Source organism: Rhinoderma darwinii, chromosome 7 (genome assembly GCF_050947455.1).
Source record: "Rhinoderma darwinii isolate aRhiDar2 chromosome 7, aRhiDar2.hap1, whole genome shotgun sequence".
NCBI classification, from domain to species: domain Eukaryota; kingdom Metazoa; phylum Chordata; class Amphibia; order Anura; family Rhinodermatidae; genus Rhinoderma; species Rhinoderma darwinii.
In genome coordinates this window covers 13142723-13161851 of record NC_134693.1, presented here as the reverse complement: position 1 = coordinate 13161851, position 19129 = coordinate 13142723, and the positions used below count along the sequence as shown (strand labels likewise).

General features: G+C 40.0%; 1 protein-coding gene across 2 annotated transcripts; it reads right to left on the bottom strand.

Moving 5' to 3' along the window:
- Window positions 1-1439: 1439 nt before the first annotated feature.
- Window positions 1440-18037, bottom strand: DYNLT5 (dynein light chain Tctex-type family member 5). Of its 2 annotated transcripts, none has more exons than XM_075832091.1 (5): window positions 17954-18037; window positions 14025-14171; window positions 13280-13371; window positions 4146-4270; window positions 1440-3353 (listed from the first exon to the last, which is right to left on the bottom strand). In XM_075832091.1, exons 2-5 carry the CDS (start codon window positions 14144-14146, stop codon window positions 3150-3152), a joined length of 543 nt encoding a protein of 180 aa, XP_075688206.1. In that variant the 5' UTR covers window positions 14147-14171; window positions 17954-18037; the 3' UTR covers window positions 1440-3149. The 2 variants fall into 2 exon arrangements, with proteins under 2 accessions (XP_075688206.1, XP_075688207.1); XM_075832092.1 differs by having other exon boundaries at window positions 14025-14148; window positions 17954-18012.
- Between the last annotated feature and the right edge of the window lie 1092 nt (window positions 18038-19129).

Below are 19129 nucleotides of genomic sequence, written 5' to 3'. Positions count from 1 at the left end.
CAGCTGTGTACAGACGACTAATAAAGATTATACTTGCTGGATAGATTAGTGTCATTTATTCCTATCATACCATATGTCCAACATAATTTGGGCCAATTTCATAGGAAACCAATTGACTGATCAGGATGTTTTTAGAGATTGGGAGGAAACCTACACCAACACAGAATATACAAACCCCTTGTAGAAGTTGCCTCTGGTCGGGTTCAAGAAGAGATTCTCAGCGCTACAAGAAAAAGCCGACCACTGAGCCACGGCGCTGGAGTGACAACGAGGGTACATTGTGGGGGTGTTGCCTTTCTTTTCGTTTTATGAGAGCAGATTTTTTTTTCCGTACAGATACATAACCACCAATAGTGGTGCTGTATCTCTGGTATTCACTTGAATGGTGTTGGACTGCAATACCAGAAATAGCCACAAGGACAAGAGTGGCACTGTTTTAGAAAAAAGCAGTTTACATCCAGTCAGTCTAAGGTCAGGTTCACGTATTCCATTTGAAGCATTTATGGCATATCCACATGTCTGATAGGTGCTGGTCCAACCCCTGGATCATCTGGACGATCATGATCCATTTTTTTAACAAATCCCATTAAGTTATAATGGATCTGTCAGGTGTCTGTTGTTTTTTCTTTTACTGATGGAAGAGAACGGAAGTGTGAACAGAGCCTATCAGAAAACACCCCACAATTTATATTCAGCCCGTGTTAGGGCCTATTCACAGGTCATGGTTATATCGCAGCGATATGACTGCAACAAGGGAATGGATCCTGACTATAATATATTAAAGTGGCAATTATTTGATACTTGAACAGGTCCCCTTGAGTTATCAGTTTACACACCTGACGCTCCTGGACCCCGAAGCGAAATCCGCATATGCCGCCCACCCCCCCCCCCCCAGTCACACGTCATTTATAGTAAAGCTGTACACGACTTCTCTGAGTCAAATGGCTCTTCAGGGTCCCCTAAGAACTAGGACCCAAATACAACTACAACCTCTGCCCTCACTGCTGCTCCTCCACCGTATCGCACGTTCCGATGCTGTCTGCAGATGCCGTATATTTGTTGGCAGGACCATATATGACTGTAAATATACTGATACACTGTAGCAGAGAAAATGTTCACACAGTTCTGCTCCTGCATTAATTAATTTTAAACAGCGCCTTACTTGTCCATGTGCTGTGTCTGCTATTCAAGTGAATGGATCAGAACTGCAGTACCAGGCACAGCCACATGAAGAAAAGTGGCGCTTTTTCTGGAAATTTTTTTTTTTTTTTTTTTTTTTTTTTAAATCTCATCAACCATTTTAAAGGGTAACTCTGGCGAAGATGCTTCTGTAATTGTAGCTCCTCGACCGGAGATCTATTTCCTTTTCTTTGCCAGCATCACATTGGCCCCTATATCATCGTATGAGTTGTATTGAAAACGTCAGATTTCCACTGGATTGAATCTTTTTATTGCAAAATTCTGGTCGTTTTTTTAAATAGAATTACAAATTTCTTACACTGATGTATAACATTACAAATGGTATTTCCAAATTTATAGTTTTGTTCCCCATCATCTACAGAATGACATAATAAATATTTTTGTACAAAAAAAGTCAGTGAATATACGGAAAACCGTCAGACACGCTCGCTGGTCACAGATAGTCAGCGCAAAAGATCTGCTTGCTTTCTCTACCCCTCCCCCTTACATTATAATAAATCCCAGTAAATAAATTCTGGAGTCATTACCACCTGTCAATTAGATTTATATTCAGCTGTTTATCCTGCTCTGGGAAAGCTGGGTATTACGCAATACAGCTGCCCATACACTGGCCACTCAGCTTTTCTAGACTTCTGTAAGGCAACTCTGTCTAGATATATGGCAATAGATGAAAGGGTTATGTATCACTGCACAAACTAAGCAGATTTGCCATTCAGGGAGCTGAGAAAGCTGGGCTAAGTTATAATGGTGGCCATATTGATGTCACCCAGCTTTCCCAGAAACAGGTATAACCTCGAAACAACTTGATAGAAGAAAAAAAACTCAAGTTATTGTGGATTTTCTGTACTTGAACATGATCTAGTGTAGAGGTAGGGAATTTGTGGCTGATGTGGAACTACAAGTGCCAGGAATCCTGACAGTTAAGGGGGCCATACAAATACAATGGGGGAATAGGCAGCTGGCGGCCGCTCATCTAATGAGGGAACAAAGGACTGGACATGTTAAACTCCAACCTGACCGATCCCCCCCCCCCCCCCACATCTGCCGTCAGGAGGGCGTCGGGACACCCAATACACATTAGATGGTCGGCAGGTACGGCCACCTTTAGTTGAGTGAATTGTAGTTACACATAGGGTATGTTCACACGCAGTGTTTTCAGGCGTATCTTGGGGTGTTTACACCTCGAAAAACACCTGAAAAAAACGGAAGATGAACGCCTACAAACATCTGCCCATTGAATTCAATTGAAAAAACAACATTTAGTTCATATGGAGCGTCCTTTTACGCCTCTGTTTTAAAAAACGGAGCATAAAACGACGCTCCGTAAAAAGAAGTAAAATCTCACTTTTTGAGGCGTTTTTTGGAGCTGATTTTCCATTGAACTCTATGAAAAACGCCTCCAAAACGCCTGAAAAGAAGCCTCAATAGAAGCTTCAAAAACGCCTGAAAATCAGAGGCTCTGAAAACAGCTCTGTATTTTCAGCCGTCTTTTAGTAAGCGTGTGAACATACCCATACAAAGCCATAAGCTGCCTATCAATTATATCAGAGGTGTAAGGGTATGTTCACACACAAACTCAAAAACGTCTGAAAATACGGATCTGTTATCAAGGGAAAACAGCTCCTGATTTTCAGATGTTTTTTAAGCCACTTGCGATTTTCTCTGCGTTTTTTACGGCTGTTTTTGGAGCTGTTTTCTATAGAGTCAATAAAAAACAGCTCCAAAAAAATCCCAAGAAGTGACTTGCACTTTTTTTTGTGGCCGTTTTTTTACGCTGCCGTTTTTCAAAACGGGAGCGTAAAAAAACGGCCCGTCAGAACAGAACGCCGTTTTTCCCATTGAAATCAATGGGCAGATGTTTGGAGGCGCTCTGCTTACAATTTTATGGGCCGTTCTTCGGCCGTGTGAACATACCCTTATGCTTCAGTGCAGCATTTTCCGACTGTCGCCTACTCGTAATAAACTGCGTAGACATTGGCCAGGGCAAACAGGGAGCTGTTCTTGAACGTGTAGGATGAGAAGGTGTCGCACGCTGGGTCCCAGATACAGCGGCTCCCGACTCGCATGTTCTGGTCGTTTAGTTGTCCGATGTAAATAAGAACAATGATTTTATACCTCGGGATCATCAAGTCCTTGACTCTGGCTTTCACAACCTGTAAATTGGAAAAGATGCAATCTGTAAAATTTATCCCAAAGGGATCCTCCACCAACAGTAAATAGGAAATGTTAAATTATAATAGTGGGAACAACTTCCCAGTATTTTCATTATTTAGCAGGTCCCCCTATGCAATACAAAGTATCCTGGACCCTTATATATCCAGTCTAGACAACCCTCTGTGAACTAAACAGCCTAGACTCCGGACTGATACATTTTACCTTCACTGATACATTGTAACAAACTATCAGGACAGATTTGTGCTGTTGATATTTAGCTCACAAAGGATTGTCTAGGCTGGATACAATTGTAACAAACGCTCAATTGTGAAAAGTATTAGGTGTGGATGGGTCTTCAGCCTCTGGATATAAATGAGAATATTTCCATTTACTAACAGCAAGCAGAGATCTTGTAAAAGGTGAGGAATTGAAACACAAAGTATATTAGAAAGATGGAAAACTTTTCACTATACAATGATCAAGATTTATTCCTATGAACATTTTTATATTGATGTAGTCGGCTATTAATACAGATACAACAGATGTGGACATGAACATTGCAACATAGTCACATAATGTAATATTTGTATCATGTACTTATATTAATACTGTGTCCTGTAGTGGATGGATTGTGCATCTGATTGGCTCAATAACACTCAATACCCCCTGCAGCCTGGTTCATCAATGACTACTAGTCAGCTAAAATGATAAAATAAAAACAAACAGAGCCGTAATAAGATCTGTCAACAGCAGTCACAGTACAATCTGTGAACTACAACTTCATGACCGACCTCAGAGATTGTCTTTGTCATTTGTCTACAGAGCTCGGCCTCGTACTTCTCCTCCTGCAGATAACTGGTGAGAACATCTTTTAAAATATTATTGACTGTGGCCACAGGAAAACGGCGAGCTGGACCTAGGAGGGAATTATACGTTATACTAGTATATCAAAATGACCAGACAGAAAAATCCTACTAAAGACTATGTGAACAGCAATGCTTGTTAAACTGTATTACCCTTATCAGATTCATATTATTCTCCAGAGGGGGCAGTATTATAGTAGTTATATTCTTGTATATAGGGGCAGTATTATAGTAGTTATATTCTTGTATATAGGGGCAGTATTATAGTAGTTATATTCTTGTATATAGGGGCAGTATTATAGCAGTTATATTCTTGTACATAGGGGGCAGTATTATAGTAGTTATATTCTTGTATATAGGGGCAGTATTATAGTAGTTATATTCTTGTATATAGGGGGCAGTATTATAGTAGTTATATTCTTGTATATAGGAGCAGTATTATAGTAGTTATATTCTTGTATATAGGAGCAGTACTATAGTAGTTATATTCTTGTATATAGGGGGCAGTATTATAGTAGTTATATTCTTGTATATAGGGGGCAGTATTATAGTAGTTATATTCTTGTATATAGGAGCAGTATTATAGTAGTTATATTCTTGTATATAGGAGCAGTATTATAGTAGTTATATTCTTGTATATAGGGGGCAGTATTATAGTAGTTATATTCTTGTATATAGGGGCAGTATTATAGTAGTTATATTCTTGTATATAGGGGGCAGTATTATAGTAGTTATATTCTTGTATATAGGGGGCAGTATTATAGTAGATATATTCTTGTATGTAGGGGCAGTATTATAGTAGTTATATTCTTGTATATAGGGGCAGTATTATAGTAGTTATATTCTTGTATATAGGGGCAGTATTATAGTAGTTATATTCTTGAATATACGGGGCAGTATTATAGTAGTTATATTCTTGTATATAGGGGCAGTATTATAGTAGTTATATTCTTGTATATAGGGGCAGTATTATAGTAGTTATATTCTTGTATATAGGAGCAGTATTATAGTAGTTATATTCTTGTATATAGGGGGCAGTATTATAGTAGTTATATTCTTGTATATAGGGGGCAGTATTATAGTAGTTATATTCTTCTATATAGGGGCAGTATTATAGTAGTTATATTCTTGTGTATAGGGGCAGCATTATAGTAGTTATATTCTTGTATATAGGGGGCAGTATTGTAGTAGTTATATTCTTGTATATAGGGGGCAGTATTATAGTAGTTATATTCTTGTATATAGGAGCAGTATTATAGTAGTTATATTCTTGTATATAGGAGCAGTATTATAGTAGTTATATTCTTGTATATAGGAGCAGTATTATAGTAGTTATATTCTTGTATATAGGAGCAGTATTATAGTAGTTATATTCTTGTATATAGGAGCAGTATTATAGTAGTTATATTCTTGTATATAGGGGGCAGTATTATAGTAGTTATATTCTTCTATATAGGGGCAGTATTATAGTAGTTATATTCTTGTGTATTGGGGCAGCATTATAGTAGTTATATTCTTGTATATAGGGGGCAGTATTGTAGTAGTTATATTCTTGTATATAGGGGCAGTATTATAGTAGTTATATTCTTGTATATAGGGGGCAGTATTATAATAGTTATATTCTTGTATATAGGAGAAGTATTATAGTAGTTATATTCTTGTATATAGGAGCAGTATTATAGTAGTTATATTCTTGTATATAGGGGGAAGTATTATAGTAGTTATATTCTTGTATATAGGAGCAGTATTATAGTAGTTATATTCTTGTATATAGGAGCAGTATTATAGTAGTTATATTCTTGTATATAGGGGGAAGTATTATAGTAGTTATATTCTTGTATATAGGGGCAGTATTATAGTAGTTATATTCTTGTATATAGGGGGCAGTATTATAATAGTTATATTCTTGTATATAGGAGCAGTATTATAGTAGTTATATTCTTGTATATAGGAGCAGTATTATAGTAGTTATATTCTTGTATATAGGGGGAAGTATTATAGTAGTTATATTCTTGTATATAGGGAGCAGTATTATAGTAGTTATATTCTTGTATATAAGGGGAAGTATTATAGTAGTTATATTCTTGTATATAGGAGCAGTATTATAGTAGTTATATTCTTGTATATAGTGGGCAGTATTATAGTAGTTATATTCTCGTATATAATGGGCAGTATAAGGGCATGACCACACGTGGCGGATTTCCTCCGCAACTGTCCGCATCAATGCCGCACAGAATCTGCGTTGCAGATTCTGCGGCGGATCTGCACAAAATGTGCAGAAAATTGATGCGGACTAGCTGCTGCGGACTGCGGGAAAAGTGCTTCCCTTCTCCCTATCAGTGCAGGATAGAGAGAAGGGACAGCACTTTCCCTAGGGAAAGTAAAAGAATTTCATACTTACCGGCCGTTGTCTTGGTGACGCGTCCCTCTTTCGGCATCCAGCCCGACCTCCCTGGATGACGCACCAGTCCATGTGACCGCTGCAGCCTGTGCTTGGCCTGTGATTGGCTGCAGCCGTCACTTAGACTGAAACGTCATCTTGGGAGGCCGGACTGGAGACAGACGCAGGGAGTTCTCGGTAAGTATGAACTTATATGTTTTTTACAGATACATGTATATTGAGATCGGTAGTCACTGTCCCGGGTGCAGAAACAGTTACTGCCGATCGCGTAACTCTTTCAGCACCCTGGACAGTGACTATTTACAGACGTCTCCTAGCAACGCTCCCGTCATTACGGGAGCCCCATTGACTTCCTCAGTCTGGCTGTAGACCTAGAAATACATAGGTCCAGCCAGAATGAAGAAATGTCATGGTAGTAAAAACAATACGCTCCGCAGCACACATAAGATCTGCGGACTTCATTGCGGAATTTTGACTCTCCATTGAAGTCAATGGAGAAATTCCGCCATGAGTCCGCCACTGCTCCGCAACAGACAGAGCATGCTGCGGACACCAAATTCCGCTCCGCAGCCTATGCTCCGCAGCGGAATTTTACGCCTCGTCTAAACGAACACTGCTAAATTAAAGTGTAAGTCAATGGACAAACGGCACCGTTGCGGATTAACGCTGCGGAGTGTCCGCAGCGGAATTTAAGTGAAATTCCGCCACGTGTGAACCCGCCCTTATAGTAGTTATATTCTTGTATATAGGAGCAGTATTATAGTAGTTATATTCTTGTATATAGGGGCAGTATTATAGTAGTTATATTCTTGTATATAGGAGCAGTATTATAGTAGTTATATTCTTGTATATAGGAGCAGTATTATAGTAGTTATATTCTTGTATATAGTGGGCAGTATTATAGTAGTTATATTCTTGTATATAATGGGCAGTATTATAGTAGTTATATTGTTGTATATAGGGGCAGTATGATAGTAGTTATATTCTTGTATATAGTGAGTAGTATTATAGTAGTTATATACTTGTATATAGGGGCAGTATTATAGTAGTTATATTCTTGTATATAGGGGCAGTATTATAGTAGTTATATTCTTGTATATACGATGCAGTATTATAGTAGTTATATTCTTGTATATAGGGGGCAGTATTATAGTAGTTATATTCTTGTATATAGGGGCAGTATTATAGTAGTTATATTCTTGTATATAGGGGCAGTATTATAGTAGTTATATTCTTGTATATAGGGGCAGTATTATAGTAGTTATATTTTTGTATATAGGGGCAGTATTATAGTAGTTATATTCTTGTATAAAGGAGCAGTATTGTAGTAGTTAGATTTTTGTATATAGGGGCAGTATTATAGTAGTTATATTCTTGTATATAGGGGGCAGTATTATAGTAGTTATATTCTTGTATATAGGAGCAGTATTGTAGTAGTTATATTCTTGTATATAGAGGGCAGTATTATAGTAGTTATATTCTTGTATATAGGGGCAGTATTATAGTAGTTATATTCTTGTGTATATAGGGGGCAGTATTATAGTAGTTATAGTCTTGTATATAGGAGCAGTATTATAGTAGTTATATTCTTGTATATAGGGGGCAGTATTATAGTAGTTATATTCTTGCATATAGAGGGCAGTATTATAGTAGTTATATTCTTGTATATAGGGGCAGTATTGTAGTAGTTATATACTTGTATATAGGGGCAGTATTATAGTCGTTATATTTTTGTACATAGGGGGCAGTATTATAGTAGCTATATTCTTGTATATAGGGGCAGTATTGTAGTAGTTATATTCTTGTATATAGGGGCAGTATTATAGTAGTTATATTATTGTATATAGAGGGCAGTATTATAGTAGTTATATTCTTGTATATAGGGGCAGTATTATAGTAGTTATATTCTTGTATATAGGATGCAGTATTATAGTAGTTATATTCTTGTATATAGGAGCAGTATTGTAGTAGTTATATTCTTGTATATAGGGGCAGTATTATAGTAGTTATATACTTGTATATAGGAGCAGTATTGTAGTAGTTATATTCTTGTATATAGGGGCCGTATTATAGTAGTTATATTCTTGTATATAGGGGCAGTATTATAGTAGATATATTCTTGTACATAGGAGGCAGTATTATAGTAGTTATATTCTTGTATATAGGAGCAGTATTATAGTAGTTATATTCTTGTATATAGTGGGCAGTATTATAGTAGTTATATTCTTGTATATAATGGGCAGTATTATAGTAGTTATATTCTTGTATATAGGGGCAGTATGATAGTAGTTATATTATTGTATATAGTGAGTAGTATTATAGTAGTTATATTCTTGTATATAGGAGCAGTATTGTAGTAGTTATATTCTTGTATATAGGGGCAGTATTATAGTAGTTATATTCTTGCATATAGAGGGCAGTATTATAGTAGTTATATTCTTGTATATAGGGGCAGTATTGTAGTAGTTATATTCCTGTATATAGGGGCAGTATTATAGTCGCTATATTCTTGTACATAGGGGGCAGTATTATAGTAGCTATATTCTTGTATATAGGGGCAGTATTGTAGTAGTTATATTCTTGTATATAGGGGCAGTATTATAGTAGTTATATTCTTGTATATAGAGGGCAGTATTATAGTAGTTATATTCTTGTATATAGGGGCAGTATTATAGTAGTTATATTCTTGTATATAGGATGCAGTATTATAGTAGTTATATTCTTGTATATAGGAGCAGTATTGTAGTAGTTATATTCTTGTATATAGGGGCAGTATTATAGTAGTTATATTCTTGTATATAGAGGGCAGTATTATAGTAGTTATATTCTTGTATATAGGGGCAGTATTGTAGTAGTTATATTCTTGTATATAGGGGCAGTATTATAGTAGTTATATTCTTGTACATAGGGAGCAGTATTATCGTAGTTATATTCTTGTATATAGAGGCAGTATTATAGTAGTTATATTCTTGTATATAGGGGCAGTATTGTAGTAGTTATATTCTTGTGTATAGGGGGCAGTATTATAGTAGTTATATTCTTGTATATAGGAGCAGTATTGTAGTAGTTATATTCTTGTATATAGGGGGCAGTATTATAGTAGTTATATTCTTGTATATAGGAGCAGTATTATAGTAGTTCTATTCTTGTATATAGGAGCAGTATTATAGTAGTTCTATTCTTGTATATAGGGGGCAGTATTATAGTTGTTCTATTCTTGTATATAGGGGGCAGTATTATAGTAGTTATATTCTTGTATATAGGGAGCAGTATTATAGTAGTTATATTCTTGTATATAGGGGGCAGTATTATAGTAGTTATATTCTTGTATATAGGGGCAGTATTGTAGTAGTTATATTCTTGTATATAGGGGCAGTATTATAGTAGTTATATTCTTGTATATATGAGAGGTATTATAGTAGTTATATTCTTGTATATAGGGGCAGTATTAGGGTATGTTCACACGCTAGCTGTCATTTACGTGTGAAAAGACAGACTGTTTTCAAGAGAAAACAGCTGCCTCGTTTCACACGTAAATGCTCCTCCTCACATTTTGCGAGCCGTCTGAGACGCTCGTAAATCTTGAGCTGTGCTTCATTGAGTTCAATGAAGAACAGCTCAAATTACGTGGCAAAGAAGTGTCCTGCACTTCTTTGCCGAGGCAGTCCATTTACGCGTCGTCGTTTGACAGCTGTCAAACGACGACGCTTAAATTACAGGTCGTCTGCACAATACGTCGGCAAACCCATTCAAATGAATGGGCAGATGTTTGCCGACGTATTGGAGCCCTATTTTCAGATGTAAAACGAGGCATAATACGCCTCGTTTACGTCTGAAAATAGGTCGTGTGAACCCAGCCTTATAGTAGTTATATTCTTGTATATAGGAGCAGTATTATAGTAGTTATATTCTTGTATATAGGAGGCAGTATTATAGTAGTTATATTCTTGTATATAGGAGCAGTATTATAGTAGTTATATTCTTGTATATAGAGGCAGTATTATAGTAGTTATATTCTTGTATATAGGGGGCAGTATTATAGTAGTTATATTCTTGTATATAGGAGCGGTATAAGGGCATGGCCACACGTGGCGGATTTCCTCCGCAACTGTCCGCATCAATGCCGCACAGAATCTGCGTTGCAGATTCTGCTGCGGATCTGCACAAAATGTGCAGTACATTGATGCGGACTAGCTGCTGCGGACTGCGGGAAAAGTGCTTCCCTTCTCCCTATCAGTGCAGGATAGAGAGAAGGGACAGCACTTTCCCTAGTGAAAGTAAACGATTTTCATACTTACCGGCCGTTGTCTTGGTGACGCGTCCCTCTTTCGGCATCCAGCCCGACCTCCCTGGATGACGCGCCAGTCCATGTGACCGCTGCAGCCTGTGCTTGGCCTGTGATTGGCTGCAGCCGTCACTTAGACTGAAACGTCATCCTGGGAGGCCGGACTGGAGACAGACGCAGGGAGTTCTCGGTAAGTATGAACTTATATATTTTTTTACAGATACATGTATATTGAGATCGGTAGTCACTGTCCCGGGTGCAGAAACAGTTACTGCCGATCGCTTAACTCTTTCAGCACCCTGGACAGTGACTATTTACAGACGTCTCCTAGCAACGCTCCCGTCATTACGGGAGCCCCATTGACTTCCTCAGTCTGGCTGTAGACTTAGAAATACATAGGTCCAGCCAGAATGAAGAAATGTCATGGTAGTAAAACCAATACGCTCCGCAGCACACATAAGATCTGCGGACTTCATTGCGGAATTTTGACTCTCCATTGAAGTCAATGGAGAAATTCCGCCATGAGTCCGCCACTGCTCCGCAACAGACAGAGCATGCTGCGGACACCAAATTCCGCTCCGCAGCCTATGCTCCGCAGCGGAATTTTACGCCTCGTCTAAACGAACACTGCTAAATTAAAGTGTAAGTCAATGGACAAACGGCTCCGCTGCGGATTAACGCTGCGGAGTGTCCGCAGCGGAATTTAAGTGAAATTCCGCCACGTGTGAACCCAGCCTTATAGTAGTTCTATTCTTGTATATAGGGGGCAGTATAAGGCTGGGTTCACACGTGGCGGAATTTAACTTAAATTCCGCTGCGGACACTCCGCAGCGTTAATCCGCAGCGGTGCCGTTTGTCCATTGACTTACACTTTAATTTCGCAGTGTTCGTTTAGACGAGGCGTAAAATTCCGCTGCGGAGCGTAGGCTGCGGAGCGGAATTTGGTGTCCGCAGCATGCTCTGTCTGTTGCGGAGCAGTGGCGGACTCATGGCGGAATTTCTCCATTGACTTCAATGGAGAGTCAAAATTCCGCAATGAAGTCCGCAGATCTTATGTGTGCTGCGGAGCGTATTGGTTTTACTACCATGACATTTCTTCATTCTGGCTGGACCTATGTATTTCTAGGTCTACAGCCAGACTGAGGAAGTCAATGGGGCTCCCGTAATGACGGGAGCGTTGCTAGGAGACGTCAGTAAATAGTCACTGTCCAGGGTGCTGAAAGAGTTAAGCGATCGGCAGTAACTGTTTCTGCACCCGGGACAGTGACTACCGATCTCAATATACATGTATCTGTAAAAAAACATATAAGTTCATACTTACCGAGAACTCCCTGCGTCTGTCTCCAGTCCGGCCTCCCAGGATGACGTTTCAGTCTAAGTGACGGCTGCAGCCAATCACAGGCCAAGCACAGGCTGCAGCGGTCACATGGACTGGCGCGTCATCCAGGGAGGTCGGGCTGGATGCCGAAAGAGGGACGCGTCACCAAGACAACGGCCGGTAAATATGAAATTCTTTTACTTTCACTAGGGAAAGTGCTGTCCCTTCTCTCTATCCTGCACTGATAGGGAGAAGGGAAGCACTTTTCCCGCAGTCCGCAGCAGCTAGTCCGCATCAATTTTCTGCACATTTTGTGCAGATCCGCAGCAGAATCTGCAACGCAGATTCTGTGCGGCATTGATGCGGACAGTTGCGGAGGAAATCCGCCACGTGTGGTCATGCCCTTATAGTTGTTCTATTCTTGTATATAGGGAGCAGTATTATAGTAGTTATATTCTTGTATATAGGAGCAGTATTATAGTAGTTATATTCTTGTATATAGGAGCAGTATTATAGTAGTTATATTCTTGTATATAGGAGCAGTATTATAGTAGTTATATTCTTGTATATAGGAGGTAGTATTATAGTAGTTATATTCTTGTATATAGGAGCAGTATTATGGTAGATATATTCTTGTATATGGGAGCAGTATTATAGTAGTTATATTCTTGTATATAGGGGGCAGTATTATAGTAGTTATATTCTTGTAAATAGGGGCAGTATTATAGTAGTTATATTCTTGCGTATGAGGGGCAGTATTATAGTAGTTATATTCTTGTATGTAGGGGGCAGTATTATAGTAGTTATATTCTTGTATATAGGGGACAGTATTATAGTAGTTATATTCTTGTATATATAGGGCAGTATTATAGTAGTTATATTCTTGTATATAGGGGGCAGTATTATAGTAGTTATATTCTTGTATATAGAGGGCAGTATTATAGTAGTTATATTCTTGTGTATAGAGGGCAGTATTATAGTAGTTATATTCTTGTGTATGAGGGGCAGTATTATAGTAGTTATATTCCTGGCAGCTATCTTCCAATGATATTCAGTACCTATTTGGTAGGTGTTTTCCAGCAGGACTGCTGGACGGGTGATGTCATCATGGTGCCCTGGTTCGTCGATATAAGACACTGTACTCATAGAACTGCAGGAAAATTGAATGGCAGCCGTTTTAGACAATTGTCTCTTGCCTGAGATTCAAGTCTTTAAATAGAACGCTCTACACCCTAAGGCCTTATTCACACGAACGTGTTGTGTTATACGTCCGTGCTACGCGCGTGATTTTCACACTCGTCGCACGGACCTATGTAAGTGAATGGGGCTGTTCAGACAGTCCGTGATTTTCACGCAGCGTATGTGCGCTGCGTGAAACTCACGACATGTCCTATACTTGCTCTTGTTTCGCGCAGCACGCACCCATTGAAGTCAATGGGTGCGTGCAAATCGCGCACGGCACACGGAAGCACTTCCGGGTGCTGCGCGTGATTCGCGCTACAGTAGTAAAACAAATGAATGAAAACAGAAAAGCACCTCGTGCTTTTCTGTTTGTAAACATAAAAACAGAGTGTCATCACGCTGCCACGCACCATATGCTGATGCCACACGGACCTTTTGCGCGCACAAAACGCAGCGTTTTTTGCGCGCGCAAAACGGACACGTCCGTGTGAATAAGGCCTAAGTCATGAATTTGTAGAGCATTTACTCATGTGGTCGTTATATCTGACAGGTCATAAATAATCGCCCCTGTAATGACAGATGTATCTACTTTTATCTCAAGAAACCGTCAGATCTACATACTCTCTGGACTCCCGGGGTTTGTTGAGACTTTCCCGTGGTCTGACTTCATGGCTACTTAGAGATGAAATGCTTCCCCTCTTCTTCAGCAGGCGAGCGGCCTTGTCTTTTGCGGCGTCGGACATTGCTATAAATAATAGGGTGAGGTCACTGCAGGGTAGTAAGAAAATGGGTTTGTAAATTACATTATTAATTGTGAAAAACATTAAGGCCACATGCACACAATGCGTTTAACGTGCGAGTTTGCCACGCAGATTTTCCTGCAGCAAATCCACTGCATAATAAAGCACCAGCATAGGAAATGGGATTTCAAGTAATCTTATCTCTATGTTTCGAAAATTTTAATCACGTAAATTGACCTGCAGTACAGATTTTAAAATCTGAAACATGCCAATTTATCTTGCATTTCCGTCTCAGAATTGTACCTGACAAGTTTATAAAAATCTGCAGCGCAAAATCTGCACCTATTTACGCATCAAAATCTAAAATCCGCACTTAAAAACGCATTCGAAAATTAATGCATTTATGCATTTAATGCAATTATGCATATTAAGTGCGGATTTTACCTGTGGAATTTAACTATGTTTACCTGCAGTTTTGATGTGGATTTTCCGCATCAAATTCCACTACGTGTGCATTTAGCCTAATGCCTTGTTCACACAGTGCAGATTTGTTGCAGATTTTGCATGCATTTTTTAGGTCAAAACCGGAATTGGATCCAGGAGAGAAGACCTGGCTGTTCTTTATATATTTCTTCTGTTCAGATTCCGTTTCTGGTTTTCAGTTAAAAAATACATACAAAATCAGCAGCAAATCTGCACTGTGTGAATCCAGCCTAAAGCCCCATGCACACGACCGTATTTTGCATCCGTAATTACGGACCCATACAGTTCTATTGTCTACAAACACCTTTGCTTTTTATTTATGGAGAGGTGTCCGTGCTCAAAAAATTATAGAACATGTCCTTTTTTTGGCCGTATTAGAAGTCTATGGGAGCTCCCGTAAATACGGACGGCTACGGATGTGCATCCGTAAACCATCCGTATTTACGGAAGCGTTGCTATGCAACATGTTGGTGACATCATTTGCAGACTCCCTTTTTTTTTTACATATGCGGATCAAATACGGATGCAATATTCATGGACACCCTTTCGTATATACGGTTAAAATACGGATGACTACGGTTCCGTATTTACAGACAGTATTTTGGGATAGATGAAAATACGGTCGCGTGCAGAGGGCCAAATATTGATGGTCTATCCTTTAGATCGGTGGGAGTACGACTCACCGACCAGCTGACTAAAGAGGCAGCAGCGCTCCATTGAGTGCCTGGTAAACTATGAAGAAGATGCAGCTCTGTGGCCCCTTCAGTCAGCTGATCTTTGGGGGTGCAGAGTCAGAACCCCACAGATCAGATATTGATAGTTTATCCTGATAGGTCATCAATATTACAGTGTTGGAAAACCCCTGTAAGAGCAAATTCATAACAGATACAAGAAACAATTGCCGCCAAATAGCAGAATGTTTCATTCCCTTGCAGCACCCCCACAGGGGACAAGAGGCATTACACAGATCTCATTGAAATCAATGATCTGTCCTGTAATACACTCACATGTCGAGAGACGATCTTTGTTGCTGCTCTGCCCTGTGGCTATTAGATGAGGCCTCACAGACTTTCCACATCAAAGATAATAAGGAACGTACAGAGATCATCGAGCGCCAGAGCGCTGGTCTATGTGGCCCTTCACTGCTCAGACCGGACTGACTTGCTGCCCGGGGGGAAGGTGACACCAAAGCTGCCTGTTTCTTAGATACCCACAATACTGCCAACAGGTAAGACATCTTAGAAGGAGTCTGTCTCCTCTGTAACCCTTTCATTTCAGAGCTAAAACTTTACTACCCAACAAAACAATCCGTGATAATATGTTATTGGGATCGGTGCTTATAAGAAAACGTAATATAAAGTTAGGCTGCGTTCACACAGGGCGGATATGCTGCGTAAAAGCTCACAGCGTATCCGCCCTGTGCGTTGCAGGGAATTCCGGGTGAAAAAACGCACCAAACTGTGGAAAACTGCGGCATTTAGCTGGCCAGGAGAGTTCTGCAGCGGCAGTCACATGGGCTGAAGCGTCATCCGAGGAGGCCGGCCCTCTGACGTCATCCAGGCCGGCCTTCTGGGATGAAGTTTTAGGGTATGTTCACACGTACACGTTCGATACGCCTGAAATTACGGAGCTGTTTTCAGGAGAAAACAGCTCCGTAATTTCAGACGTAATGGCATGTGCAGGCGTTTTTCGCAGCGTCCATTACGGAAGTAATTGGAGCTGTTTTTCCATGGAGTCAATGGAAAACGGCTCCAATTACGTCTCAAGAAGTGACAGGCACTTCTTTGACGCGGGCGTCTTTTTTATGAGCCGTCTTTTGACAGCGGCGCGTAAAAAAAATGACCGTCGGCACAGAACATCGTAAAGACCATTCAAATGAATGGGCAGATGTTTGCCGGCGCATTGGAGCCGTATTTTCGGACGTAATTCGAGGTTAAAACGCCCGAATTACGTCCGTAAATAGGGTGTGTGAACCCAGCCTTATTCCATGTGACCGCCGCTACAGCCTGTGATTGGCTGCAGTGGTCACATGGGATGAAGCATCATGCCAGGAGGCCGGCCTGGAGGAAGAAACACAGGGTAAGTATAAGATTTTTTTTTCTGAGTTGCGTTTTTTGCGGTGGAATCTCTGTAAGTTTTACCTCCCCATTGAATTCAATGTGTAGAATTTTTATTTCATCCCTTCCATTTTTCCCATCCCTCGGTTGAACTTGACGGATATGTGTCTTTTTTCTACCGTACTATGTAACTATGTAAATAAGCAGCGTTTACGCAAATACAATTGACATGCTGCGGAATAAAATTCTGCACCGCAGGTCAATTTCTGAGCGTTTTTTCCGCAGCGTGTGGATGAGATTTGTTCTATTTCATCCACTTTGCTGCTACTGTATTCTGCTGCAGATTTCCCGCAACTAATTCCGTTGCGCAAAATCCACAGTATATATTGTAAGATCGGGTTCTCACGTAGCGTAAACGTTGCAGAATTTCTACAACGGAATTGTGTACGGAAATTCCGCAGTGTTTACAGTGGCAGCAAAGTGGGTGACATTTAGTAAAAAAAACACAGTGTAAACGTTAATAGCTTCACCTGCGGTGCGGAATTTAATTCCATGTCAATTTATGCTGCGTTTTTGCAGTCGACTGCGCTATTGATTCCGTCAAAACAACGGAACCCTGTCGCTACGGTGACCAATGGAAACCATCAATAAAGTTTCCGTCACCATTGATATCTATGGTGAGGGAAACGGAAGCTGTGGTTCCATTTGCCTTTCCGTTGAGGGATTAACCCGACGAAACCTCTGACGGAAGGGCAACGCTGATGTGAACAAGCCCTTACAGATGGAAAAATTGACGGGTTCCCACTGTTTTATGTATTTTTCCCTCCATAGTGAATGGGATGAAGGAAGACGCAGATTTTTGTCATATTTTTTTAGTTATTTGTCATCATTTCCCAGGAAGGAATGAACATTGTTGCGACTATAAAACCGATTCTTTATAACACTTTGTATTTTGGGATATTGTATCTTTAACCGGTGGCTCTTCATCTATTGCATAACTACAACTCTCAGCATCTCTTGCGGCTGTCAGGTCGTTCTGGGAGTTGTAGTTTTGGACAATCTATAGAGGCGCAGGTGGGAGACCGTTTTTTTTATTAGACAATATTACATAAGTTACACATAGACGTCATTTGCAACATTGTATCCATTATACATATGGACACACTGGTTGCCATAGCAGCTCAGGGCAGCGTATATTAGCGGTATTATCATTGCTTCCCCCCTGCTGACAGATTATATATTATAAACGTTACACATCCAGTGACTTTACCTGCTGCGCCTCCGCGATCAGATCCAGGCCAGCGTTCTGTTACCCCGGCAACCAAGCTGCCGATGAGGGGGCGGGACTTCCTCCTCCAGCCAACGAATTACAGCACAGAGCCCGGGAGAGTGACAGATCAGCTACGATGACGTCACCCTTCAGTGTGTGACAACCGGGTCCTAGTGCCGCTGGTTTCTGAGTTATACGAGGTTATAGATTGCTAGGCGGTTTAATAAACTTGTCCTCATAGTTGTTCGTTTTCTTCTTTATACATTCCTGTTATGTCTGTGTACAGAAATCAGGGACAGTGTTCTGCTGAGCTGGTGTATCTAAGCCTATCATATGTGACACTGTCTGATAAGCCAGTGTAGCTAATAACATCATGTGTGCTGAGATGCTGTATCTAAGTCTATCATGTATGATTACTGCATGCTTAGTTTGCATAATGTGTCAAACAGTCTGATGAGCCAGTGTATCGAATCCTATCACGTGATATGGAACTGCTGAATCTAAGCCTATCATGTATGATACTGCATGCTCAGATGGTGTATCTAAGCTTATCATGTGTTATACGGTCTGCTAAGCTGTGTATCTAATCCTATCATCCTAATTTGGTTTTCTGTGCTGCTGCACCTAAGCCTATCACATATAATACTGTCTGCTTAGCTTGTGTATCTAAGCTTATAATGTATGATACTGCTTCGTTCGTGCATCTAAACTTATGTGATACAGCCTGCTAAGCTGTGTATCTAATCCTATCATGTGCAATAGGTTTTTCTAAGCTGCAGTATCTAAGCCTATCATATATGATACTGTCTGCTTAGCCTGTTTGTAATCCTATCATGTGAGATACTGTCAGCTGAGCTGCTGTATCTAACCTTGTAATGTATGATACTGCCTGCTTAGCTATTGTATCTAATCAAATCAGGGGTCAAAAACTTTATATACTGGAGGTGATAAATCGTGTCTCTTGCACAACAAAAAAGTTGCACATTTCATCTAGGAATTCAGCGAGGGCTGCACGGCAACTTTGGTCACGCGACATCAAGTAGCACACAAGTCATGCCTCTAAACAACGCGTGCGATTTGTCTGCTGTTGCATTGAAGTGGCATGACTATTTTAGGCCTTATTCACACGAACGTGTCATACACGCATGATTTTCTCGCGCGTCGCACGGACCTATG

Bases quoted from the DNA above. Each gene is read 5' to 3' on its own strand.
- DYNLT5 (XM_075832091.1), bottom strand. From the start codon at position 14,146: ATGTCCGACGCCGCAAAAGACAAGGCCGCTCGCCTGCTGAAGAAGAGG. The intron at 13,372-14,024 runs GTATGTAGATCT...ATTTTCCTGCAG, and splicing joins AAACCCCGGGAGTCCAGAGA to TTCTATGAGTACAGTGTCTT. The intron at 3,354-4,145 runs GTCGGTCATGAA...TCCAATTTACAG, and splicing joins TGACAAAGACAATCTCTGAG to GTTGTGAAAGCCAGAGTCAA.